The sequence below is a fragment of the Panicum virgatum genome, chromosome 4K, assembly GCF_016808335.1.
Source record: "Panicum virgatum strain AP13 chromosome 4K, P.virgatum_v5, whole genome shotgun sequence".
NCBI lineage: Eukaryota > Viridiplantae > Streptophyta > Magnoliopsida > Poales > Poaceae > Panicum > Panicum virgatum.
The window spans coordinates 37,990,912-38,002,219 of record NC_053139.1 but is presented as its reverse complement, the minus strand read 5'-3'; the positions used below and the strand labels follow the sequence as shown (position 1 = coordinate 38,002,219).

The 11,308-nt window shown below is 52.1% G+C and overlaps 4 protein-coding genes across 6 annotated transcripts; all 4 read right to left on the bottom strand.

Annotated features, from left to right (window-relative positions):
* Nucleotides 1-439: 439 nt before the first annotated feature.
* On the bottom strand, nucleotides 440-2,368 carry LOC120703862 (protein ALP1-like). 2 transcript variants are annotated; one of them, XM_039988055.1, is made up of 3 exons: nucleotides 2,005-2,368; nucleotides 1,346-1,904; nucleotides 440-1,256 (listed from the first exon to the last, which is right to left on the bottom strand). In XM_039988055.1, exons 2-3 carry the CDS (start codon nucleotides 1,829-1,831, stop codon nucleotides 552-554), a joined length of 1,191 nt encoding a protein of 396 aa, XP_039843989.1. In that variant the 5' UTR covers nucleotides 1,832-1,904; nucleotides 2,005-2,368; the 3' UTR covers nucleotides 440-551. The 2 variants fall into 2 exon arrangements, with proteins under 2 accessions (XP_039843989.1, XP_039843990.1); XM_039988056.1 differs by having other exon boundaries at nucleotides 1,346-1,843.
* Nucleotides 2,369-5,145: 2,777 nt separating this feature from the next.
* On the bottom strand, nucleotides 5,146-8,681 carry LOC120703861 (WAS/WASL-interacting protein family member 2-like). The gene is made up of 4 exons (XM_039988054.1): nucleotides 7,517-8,681; nucleotides 5,963-7,389; nucleotides 5,523-5,632; nucleotides 5,146-5,410 (listed from the first exon to the last, which is right to left on the bottom strand). The coding sequence occupies exon 1, from the start codon at nucleotides 8,512-8,514 to the stop codon at nucleotides 7,600-7,602; it is 915 nt and encodes a 304-aa protein (XP_039843988.1). The 5' UTR covers nucleotides 8,515-8,681; the 3' UTR covers nucleotides 5,146-5,410; nucleotides 5,523-5,632; nucleotides 5,963-7,389; nucleotides 7,517-7,599.
* A 61-nt stretch (nucleotides 8,682-8,742) lies between these two features.
* LOC120702189 lies at nucleotides 8,743-9,980 on the bottom strand. The gene is made up of 2 exons (XM_039985929.1): nucleotides 9,960-9,980; nucleotides 8,743-9,459 (listed from the first exon to the last, which is right to left on the bottom strand). Exons 1-2 carry the CDS (start codon nucleotides 9,978-9,980, stop codon nucleotides 9,088-9,090), a joined length of 393 nt encoding a protein of 130 aa, XP_039841863.1. The 3' UTR covers nucleotides 8,743-9,087.
* Nucleotides 9,981-10,069: 89 nt separating this feature from the next.
* LOC120703860 lies at nucleotides 10,070-11,040 on the bottom strand. Of its 2 annotated transcripts, XM_039988053.1 has the most exons (3): nucleotides 10,714-11,000; nucleotides 10,499-10,592; nucleotides 10,070-10,462 (listed from the first exon to the last, which is right to left on the bottom strand). In XM_039988053.1, exons 1-3 carry the CDS (start codon nucleotides 10,907-10,909, stop codon nucleotides 10,375-10,377), a joined length of 378 nt encoding a protein of 125 aa, XP_039843987.1. In that variant the 5' UTR covers nucleotides 10,910-11,000; the 3' UTR covers nucleotides 10,070-10,374. The 2 variants fall into 2 exon arrangements, with proteins under 2 accessions (XP_039843987.1, XP_039843986.1); XM_039988052.1 differs by having other exon boundaries at nucleotides 10,070-10,592; nucleotides 10,714-11,040.
* Nucleotides 11,041-11,308: the final 268 nt, after the last annotated feature.

The following is an 11,308-nucleotide window of genomic DNA, read 5'->3' as shown; positions in this document are numbered from 1 at the left end:
ACAAAAGGCCCCCGTCCCCCCGCTGGCCCGGCTAGCCGTTGGACCCGGGACAAAAGCCACCTATTGTCCCGGGCCCAAAGGCTGCCGGGACAAATGGCCAGGAACAAAAGCCTGTTTTGTAGTAGTGCTACGAACTTCACAGGCACCCACTTCATACGTAGTGCAGGTCTATCGGTGGGCTTCTCCTATCTTTCAGGTACTCTCTTCCCCATCTTAAAAATCGATTTTCCCCATTTGAGTTTCGATTCGATTTTCCCCATCTGAGGTTCGATTCGATTTCCCCACATTTGGGAATCGATTTTCGTCCATCTGAGAATTGATTTTCTTCCATTTGAGAATCAATTTTTCCCATCTACGATTGAGTGCGATTCTCCCACATCTGACAATTGATTCTCCCCATCTGAGATTCAGTTTGATTTTGTTGCATCTGTAAATCGAATTTCCTTTACGATTTCCCAAACCGAGAGATTAGGGAAGGCTTTCCTATATTGATATGCTATGATGCAATAACTTAGTCCGAGATGACCGTGATTGTCATAACAGTCAAAAAACTATCTAGTCCTACGTGCTATGTAATGATCCCACATCCGTCGTGCTATGCCATCTCGTTTTTGATTACCAACTTCTCTACAGTTATTGAATGCTTGTATATCATCATTATACATATGGTCTCCATCTGGCACATCAACAATCTGGTCTGGATCAATCTCCACATTTGAATTATTTGGCCAGAACATATCTCCATTCTGTAGGCGTATGAAGTTGTGTAGAACACAGCAAGCAACAGATATGTCAACTTGTTTGTTAACTGGGTAGTGTGAGCCAGTCTTGAGTATAGGAAATCTCATTTTTAATATGCCAATCGTCCTCTCAATATGGTTTCTGAGCTGTGCATGTCGAAGATTGAACAGCTCCTTGTAATCCCGTGGCCTTTGTTTAGCTCTTCCTTGTTCTTTTAGATGATATCTTGTCCCACGATATGGTGCAAGAAACTGCGGTGTGTTTGCATAACCAGCATCTACAAGAAAATATTTACCAGGAGGCACTTGAAAACCATGGTTAAGTGCATCATGTAGAACTCTTGCATCTGAAGCTGATCCCTCCCAGCCGGCATGCACATGTACAAATTTTAAATCAAAGTCACAAGCTAGCATGACATTCTGGGATATTGTTTGCTTTCTATTCCGATATGGTTCTTGTTGATCTAATGGAAGAAACATTGGTATGTGAGTGTCATCGATGCAGCCGACACAGTCCTAGATAAATTTTAAAAAAAAGACACAATCTTTATACAGTAGTTTAACTTGGGGAAATTGAAACAATCAAATCATTCATTTGTTCATACCTCAAAGAAGGGGTCGAATTTTGGTTTTCTCAAGATCTGATGTGGGTGTAGGGAAGGTGGCCGTATGTATATGCATGTAAGTTGTGTAACTGCATCAAGCACTGCTCCGAAGTGCCGACTTATTGTTTCACCACTGTGTTGAAACTCATCCTGCAATGTCTCATTACTTGCATTTTTTGCTAGTGCATATAAGAATATAGCAACTTGCTCTTCTACTGAGACAGCTCTTGTATCAGCAAGTAGTTGCTTGTCACGCAACTTCTGTATCAAAGCATGGAAAACATGAACTTCCATACGAAAGTTCCTTTTGCAGAGACTCTCATGACCTGTTAAGATTTCATTAACACGGCAAGCCCCTGATAGTTTTGATGTATGTATGGGCTTCTTAGTAGATGATGGTTGCGATGAACTACCCTCCAGGGTAGGAAGCACAAACAACATAAACTCATCGTCATTTTGTGATCGGCGTCGATAGTTTGGGTTCATGCCAATCAGAAACTGCAGTATAGATATGCAAGGGATAAGTCTGCTTTTAGTTTGTTGTACAGGTATCTACGACCTGATATGCAGGATAGACAAAGCAGGAAATAAATTATGAATGCATGAATATGTAATAGGAGATAAGGTCAAACTGCAGTAAATAGAGACTTATGACTTACCAAATGAAATGGTTGTCAGATCTCTTGCAATGTGTTGTGATGAGCTAAATGGCTCGCAGATATCTTGCAATATAGTTGTGACGAGCAGCTGGCTAGTTCTGAAGGCTGCAGTGCAAATGAAGGCTTGGTTCACCAGTACACATATATGTACGCAGTTCCACCAACGGCTAGCTTGTTGAATTGCGTACTCATGCCAACGGCTAGTTGCTTAAATTCAAAATATCCATCCAAATTCCTTTGTGTTTCCTGTAGTGCTGCCAAAGGACTTGTTGTTACTAATCCTATATTTTTTATTCCCATAGGATAGGAGAAACATGACACCCCAATTCCTACATTTTTTCTATCCCTATGTTTTTCCTACCCTCCAATCCAAAGGGCCCCTTAATTTTGCTCAATCACACACAAAAATCAGATTGACTTCCCTCAAATTTGAGCTAGATGACAAAATGGCGAATCAAATTGGGGAAAGCCAACATGCATGCACTGGTTTATGAGATTCAGTTGAGAGCAGGAACTTCGTATGGTAATAAATAAGACAAGTACATGAACAAGATGCAAAAGGAAGGACACCATCCAACAGAAGAACATGAAAAAAAATTAGTAATCGCAAATGTGTGCCTAAATTGGCCTGGCCAGTGTAGCACCTGCCGCAACGCTTGCATGCCCACCACTTCTCCAGGTGTTTGCGCAGATGTGCATCTTCTTCTTCAACCAGGTTGCCTGCTTCCAGGAGTACCTGCGGGTGCACTCCCGCCGTTCCCTCATGCCGGTTCCTGCGCCTCGCCGGCGAAGGAGACCTTCCTCTGGCGGGCACCATGGCCACAACACCCAACCGCCGGCGAAGTGGAGGGCGAACCGGCGCCGCCTTGCCGGCCACGAGCCCTCACCGAGCTTCTGTGTGCGGCCGAAGTTGGCGGTGGCCGGCGAGGACATGCGTGCCGGAGCCACGGCGAGGAGGCCCGGCTCCCCCATCGGATCTGTCGGCGCGTTCGCAGCCGCGGCTAATGGTGCTCCCCATCATCACGTTCATCTTCTACGACGTCTCGGGAGGGCCCTTCGGCATCGAGGACTCGGTCCGCGCGGGCGGCGCGCTGCCGCTGCTCCTGCTGCTGCTCTTCCTCCTCGTCGCCGAAGGCTTTCTCGTAGCGGCGGTGGCCGGCCAGGCCACCCGTGCCAGAGCTGCGGCGCGGGCTCGGCTGCGGGAGGGGAGCGGCGGCAGCGTGGAGGCTGCACAGGCGAGGAGGCTGCAGGTCCACATCCATCTCCCCAGAAGAGCCGGAGACGACCACGCCGGAGACGTTCTTTATCATTCAGTGGGACCGTATCCCACCCGTATTTTCCTTACCGAATAAATCGTAAATCAATTACACCTGAAAATTTTAGGTCGGTTCGCGGATCACGAGGCTCCGGTCCACCAGCGCGAAGCCATGCGCGCCGTTGGTATAACCGGCGCACCCGACGCCCGCGGCTCCTCTTAATTTCCTTAGAAATCATGGAGCGTGCTCCTATGTGACCTGTCGAAATACTTGCCTTTGTTTAGTTCCCAAAAAATTTTCTATAGTAGTCCTCACATCGAATGTTCCGACATATATATGAAATATTAAATACAGTTAAAAATAATTAATTATATAGTTTAACTGATTAGCACGAGATGAATCTTTTAATCCTAATTAGTTTATAATTGGACATTATTTGTCAAATAACAATGAAATATGCTACAATACCCAAATCAATCACTTTTCATCCAAATTTGCAGTTTTGGCAAAGATTTCGGAATCCGTCGTGGTCATGGATATCTCCGGATTTCGTTTCATCGAAGCCTTGCAAATCCCGGAAGAAAAACTGCAAATTCCTTGGGTTTGGCTCGATTCCGACAACACAGGCTTTAGTTCATGAAAAAGTTTGGGTTTTGACACTGTAGCACTTTCGTTGTTATTTGCCAATTAATATCCAATCATGGATTAATTAACGTCGTTAGATTCATTTCGTGAAAATCAGTCAGACTGTATAATTAGTTATTTTTCACCTATATTTAATGCTTCATGCATGTGTCGAAAGATTCGATGTGATGACTACTGTAGCAAAAATTTTGAGAACTAAGCGGGGCCACAATTTGGAATGGGAACTGCCCCTGGCGGGAGGGACTTTGCCCATGAGCAGGCGGCCTGTCAACAGGCGGGCCGTACTGCGTCCAGCGAGCGGGACACTTGTTGGGCGGAGCATTCCGGGACACGGACGGCGACGGCGACGGCGACGGCGACGGACGGGGGGGCCCGCGCCGCGGGCTGGAGCGGGGCCATGTGATCCCCGGCCGGTGGCGCACGCCTCCGGCCCCGTCCGCTCGACCCGCCGCCGCGTTTGTCGCCGCCCGAGCCGGACGCATCCGCGCACCACACCCACCGGCCAGCGGCCACCGCCGAGCGAGCGCCCACAGCCAGGAATCCCGGCGCCTCGCTCGCCTCCACGGAAACGGAGGGAAAGCCGTACCCGACAGCAACGCCTGATGATCGTACGGCAGCCGGCCGGGGAACCCAAATCCGGCGGGGCACCTGGTCCGGGGAGAAGATCTATGATCTATCGCCAAGCTGGCACCAGTCACCAAGAAAGCTGAAAAAATTCGAAAACACAATTTGTACCCGAGTACCCCGGTACAGGTTATCCTGACCGCAAGTCTTGTACCGAGATGTTTCATGTATAACTCTGTATTTCTTTTTTTTTATTTGCACATATCTGTCCTGCTACAGAATAGGCATGCATAAAGGTGTTTTGGTCTATATGCATGTCAGATGTTGTAAATGCTCTTCAGTCTTATCCCAACGGCAATGTTGCAGGGTGTAACATGACTACTTTACAGCCACACATTCAAATTTCAAATGTTTTGATATTTAACCTTTTTTCTTCATTCGACTGTACGAGACATACCAAGTGAGTTATTCAACGAATTGATATTTCAAATGGCTACCATATATATTTCCGAGCCATTGAGTCTGAACACCTAATAAGTATTGTGTTATATATTCTCACATGTATTATGAAGAGAATCATCTACAGAACCAATTTTTTTTAAAATGTTTTAATTAATATTTAAATTATACTACTTTGTACAAGCATAAAATTCGTTACATATTCTCGTTTGTGATATATATATATACATCCTTGTATAGACAAACTCTTTAAGAATCAAGTTTATAATACTTCAATTAATATCTAAATTATTTACTATATGCATTCCTCTTATACAACCTCCTACCCAGTACACCCCAGTACCCATTCATACAACCTTGCTAATACTCCATACAACCTTCATACAACCTTGCTACCTAGTACACCCTAGTACCCCCTTCATACAACCTTGCTAATACATTCCTCTCACATTCCTCCTCCACTCCTCCAGGACCTCCACATGCTAAGAGAAGCACAATACACAAATCAGCATATGGCATACGAGTACATATTAGCATATAAACACCGAGAAAGAGTGAAGACATAAAAGGAGATGAGGTTGCTCGTGGAAGTACCTATCGACTACTGCTTGCGGAGGAAGTCGCGGATGTGGTACCGATGACCACTGCGGCACGCGCATACCGCCCAACGCTACCCCCAATTGCCGGTTGCCCCGGTGTACCTACTATAATCCAGAAATGTTTTTAAAACTCAAGTGTAAAGATAAATATAGAAGAAAGTCAGTACATGTGCACCACTTTATTTAAACATAAAGATTAGCTTGTACTAACACATGAATACACAAATGAGATTGTATAAGAAGACAGCAATAATGCAATTATTGTCAAAATAAGCTTGTTTCAGGTATTTTCTCTTGAATGATTAAGCAAAAGCAAACAATGTGCATGTACCAATATGCACAAACATTGTGAGAATTAAAAATGGGATATTCATATCAAAACTCAACTACATTCTGACCAACCTAAGGACCAAAATATTGGTATAGTTGACGAACCTGAGCATGAAGATTGTAGCTGGCTTCGATGGTGAGCGTAGTTAGCACCAGGACGTTGCGTAGGCTCAGCTTCAAGGGAAAGAAAGCGATAGTGTGGTCTCTGGTAAGGTGTCACAGCAGCAGGCTGCTGGTTGTTATTCGGATAGCAAACCCTGGTAGTACTGCCTCATCCCTCATAGCACACTTGAGCATCGATATAAACATTGAATTACTAAAAACAGCAATAAAAATTCATCTCAAATGAGCAGATTAACTAGTTAAACAACATCATGCCTTAATCATGGTACCACGTGAAGCAATGCGCACATGAAAGAGATGTTGAGTAGTTAGAGAAGTGCATTTAGGCATTATACGCAGGAAGAGATGTTGAATAGGAAGCAAAAAAACTGAATTAGCAGCTACACTTATGCAGCCAATTAACCAACCATAAATGAAGCGCATACACCTTTCACCAAAGACGCTGATGGCAGTGGCAGCAGCAGCGCCCTAGCCACCACCACCAAACACCAACCGATAGTCCTATACATTCAGACAAATGGAGAGCACTTGAACCGGACTGAAAGCAAATGGAGAGCACCAACCGATGGCCAAGCAAATGGAGAGCACCTGAACAAGACTCTGAATAAGCATGTCAAACAGATTCAGAAAATTTTATGCCAGCTCCAATTTTTTTTATGTGCCAAACAGATTCATTTGAACTGATTCTCCCAAAAAAAAGAGGCCCATTCTACTACAACAATTACTAATCTACCATGTCTGAATTTTTTGGACTATGCCAGACAGCTTCATCTGAACTGAATTTAGGGACAACTAAAGCATGAACATGCAACCATATATATGACTGAATTGATATGTGACGGAAGCATGTAGTTTACTGAATTAACAACCACACCGAAGCATATATGTGACTGAATCTAGACAAAACCGAAGCACACAGCAGCACAATCAAGAATCCTTGGATCATATATTCAGAGTTTCAAGTACTGGTACAGGTAGTAAACTTGTAATAACTTCATGCTAGTAATACAATTGTAGCCTATATTTGCTAAATTGGATACCTAGGTACTGCATGGTAGTAATAAATAGCTACTTCATCCGTAGCATAAATTGTTGTGAACCAATGGAACAGAACAGTGCTGTGAATCTCAACTCACCAAAAAAAACGTTTCTCCTCTAAAATAGTTAAGGGGTGCATTTAGGCAATATACACAGCAAAAGATGTTGAATATGAAGCAAAAAAACTGAATGAGCAGGTACACTTATGCAGCCAATTAACCAACCAAAACAGTAGGACCGGCAAGCACAAACATCATCCATAAATGAAGTGCATACCTGCTACCACCAAGTACCTGCCGGTTAGTCGTGTTCTCGATGCCGGTCGGTGCAGGCTGCTCTTTCACCTTGGACAACCCGTAGCTCAAATCAGCCTAAACAGGAACCAGATCAACAAGCAGTCCAAGAAATAATATACACAACAAATTAGTGACCTGCTATAAGAAAACAAATAAAGAAATTCCTCAGAGAGAGAGAGAGAGAGATCGGACAACGACTCACCGTGGCTGGATGCGATGGTCATGAGGTCGCCATCGGAATGGGGCAAGCTCGCGCTTTGCCATTGTGGCGGAGCTCGTAGCTTGTCAGCGGCCAAGTCCACCTGCGGATCGACGACACCGCGAGCTCGTCGCTGAAGAAGCAGCAGCAGTAGCAGGCAGAAGCTGCTGCTCTCCATCTCCCTCTGATGCTGCTGATGCTGGTGGTGCTCCACCTGATGCTGGTGCTGCTATCCATCGCCGGATGGGTTGGGCTGCGGCGGCGCCGGAGGGTGGGTGTAGGTGGGTTTTGTCCTCATGCTGCTGGTACTGGTACTGGTATTGATGCTGGTAGGGGTAGGGATACGGATAGGGGTTCGTGGCGTGGTGTGTGGCGGGAGGAGGCGGCGGCAGTGTGCCGGCGCCGGCTGGGCCTGGGGGCTGTGGCTGTGGCGGAGGCTGGGCGGGCGCTAGGGAGCTGAGGAGGAGGTGGTCGGACGCGGTGGAGCTGGGCGGGGCCGAGACGAATGTAGGGTAGTAGCACGGTGCCGCGCAGCCGCATTCGCAGCAGCAGGCGAGCGGGGGGCGGCTCGTGGTGGCTGTGGCGAGGCATCCTCGCTCAATGCGGCGGGTTCGGCGGCTCGGTGGGGTGGACGGGCCGAGCGACGCCGGCCCGACGACAATGTGGACGACGGCGCCAAGGATGGCGAGAGAAGGCGGAGGTGGTGTCCCGCGTCGTAGCAGCGACGTACCCGTGTTGGATGAGGACGACGTCGGCCCGGCCGGTAGGCGGACGCGTCGGATGTGACGGTTCCCCCGTCGCCCGCTGCCGAGGCCACGGCAAAACGCAACGTCCACCTCACGGCGGCCGCGGTGGAGCACGAGCAGCGAGCCCGGGGGCAGTCCGCGGCCGCCCGCGTTGGTCCCTGCACCCGAGGCAGAGCGCCTCCTGGAGCGGGGGGTCCACCCGGCGTGGTTTTGCAGGGTGGGGTCCGCCCCCGCGACGGCGAGCACAGAGGCCATGGAGGGGAGCTGGAGCCGGACCGCGAGCTGGAGCGCGGTGTCCCCGTCGGGGACGTCGCGTCGGTCGAGTGCCGCGGCGACGGAGGACACGAGGCGGGCCTCTCGGGTTGCGTCGGCAGCGGTGAGGCCGCGGGACGGACGCCAAGGCCCGGTGTGCACGACCGCGCGGCCGGCGTCGTCGAGGGCGCGCGCTGCATCCACATCCTCGACGCCGCGCACGGCAGCCGCCTCAGCATCTTCGGCCGTTCCACTTCACGCCGCTCCTGCTCGCCTCCGCCGCCACCCACCAGCAGGTCCCCAGCAGGAGCACCTCGACCGCTGCTCCGAGCGAGGCCGGGTCTGGAGCTTAACCAGGACGAGGCCGCCGGTGCACCACTTGTTTCGCAGGGGGCGCCGCCGCTGGCTGTGGCTGTGCCTCCCGCCCTCCCCACATCCTGGTCGACGGCCGTGGCTGCGCAGGATGAACGACCCTCGACGGCAAGGCCACCATGGGTCCCCGTCCAGCACCGCCGGCGCCGAGAGGCTGCGGGCGCCGCGCCAGATCTGGTGCTAGCCCATCGAGATCCGGACGCGTCACGCCCAGATCCGCATGGAACTGGCGCCGGCATGTCGAAGGTCCGCGGGGTCGGAGACTGGCGGCGTCGGTGGCACGCGCATGCCCCAATTGAGCCCCGCGTGGATGGCGTGCGCGAAGGGGAGGGCTGGGTCGTTGGGGCGGTACGAGAGGCGGAGCGCCGGGCCCGACGCGAAGGCGGTTGAGAGGTCGAAGCGAAGGTCCCGCGGGTCCCCGCTCGCCACGAGGCCCGACTGGAACGGCAGCCCGAGCACGCCGCCTTGGCCCGCCGGCAGGTTCTGCCCCGCCGGCGCCGGCGGCCTGCGCGGGGGCGGCGAGCACCGGAACCACGCGTCGCTGCAGGCGTCCGGCTCCGCCGCCGCCGCGTACCACTAGGCGGAGTCCCCCGCCGCCGCGGCCCCGGAGTGCGGCAGCTTCGGCTCCTCCGGGGAGGACGAGGACGAGTAGTAGCTCCACTCCCCGAACACCGGCACGCGCCGCCGCCGCCGGATCCGGACTCGCCGGCCCTGGATCTGGGCCTCGCCGGTGCGGCCAATGAAGAGGATGGAATCCCCACCGACGAAGCTGTACCGTGAGGGAGAGGAGGGGAGGGGATGGGCGACACAAGAGAGTTCAAATGATTTTGAACCACAGTAGAAGTAGAAGGTACCCGATAAAGGGAAGCGTCTGGTATAGAATCAGAACCACAGTAGAAGTAGAAGGTACACGAGAGAGTTCAAATGATTGGCCTCACGTCAGACCGTATAAAAATACGTATCTGTTCTCTGCCAGACGCTCGTGCAGACGAAGGACAGAAAAAGCTGGTTAGCCCTTGATGGTGGCACAAATCTCAAAGATTCCTTCAACGGTACAGATAACCCCTACCTGGTACTGCGGTTCTAGAAATCTTCATTCGAAAAAATTTTGAATTGCACAAAAAAAAGGGGAAGAAAAGAAATTGGGGCGAAGGGGAGGGAGGAGAAGGAAGCGAAAGATCCAATCTTTGAGCTTGGAGCTGCGAAGAATCGTTCACTGATGATCACTCGGAATGCAGAGTAGTAGTACACAGTAATCTACAAGGAAGCAGCGAATACAACAGCACCAACACACGCACGCACGGATCATCATTAGCTCCCTCGCGGCGTACGGGACGGCCACTAATTACAAAACTTCCCAACAATGGGCGAGTGAGCGATCAATCCAATCGGGGGCAATTAGCAGCTAGCGCCGGCAACACACACAGGAGAAGCTAGATTAATGGAGCGGTTAACTAGGCTTGGTTGGTTGGGGTGCAGGCGGCGGCGGGGCTAGTAGGAGCAGGCGACCCTGAGCATGGAGCGGCCGCGGAGCATGCCGCGGTACAGCGCCTCCCGGTTCGCCGGCATGGCCGCCGCGGCGCACGACGGCTCGGCCTCCCGCGCCGCCGCCGCGCGGGGGGCGGCGCCATTAGTGTCGACGACGTCGTCCGCGAAGCGCACCCGCTTCTTGCCCCCGCGCCGCGCCTTGTCCCGCTTCTTCCGCTTCTCTGCGACGCGCCGGGAACGAGCGGGTCAGCTGTCAGCGGCCAAGAAACCGGCACGGTGGTTCGGCCGCCGGCCGGTCAAGGACTCAAGGCTTGTCGAGAGCCAAGGCGGAGCTGGGCTTACCGGACGAGGAGAGGCACGGCCGGAGGCGAGGAGACGGAGCGCCGGCGGCGTCGGCGTCGGCGGAGGGGACCAGCTGCGGCTGCTTGGCGCGGCAGAGGGAGTAGAGGACGAGCGTGCCGGACAGCGCCATGGCGGTGGCGGCGATGGCGAGGCCCGCGTGGGAGCCCGCCGAGGACGAGGACGAGGACGGCGCCATCCCCCGCGCCGCGAGATCCAGCTCGCAGCAGCAGCGTCCGCGCCGACGGGAGAGGAGCAGGAGCACAGGGGTCGGGGGGGGGGGGGGGGGGGGGCGGGGGGGGGGGGCGAGGGGCGTGAGGTCGTTGGGGCGGGTGGTTGGACCGTGTGGGCGCACGCTGCTCTGCTCTGATTTTATAAATAGCGGATAGGCCGGGGCCGACCGTCCTGACCTGACTCACCTGGCCTTTGGGTCTACGGGGTCAAGTGCCTTTGTTTTAGAGCATGTATTATAACCGGCCGTAAACCGGCTGGGAACTGACGTGGCCGAGGAGAGAGACGGAGGCGGGCGACTCGCTCCGCGCCCGCTCAGGCCGGCGGAGAGGCACTCCGTGCGTTGCTATTGGCTGAGCTGGCGGGG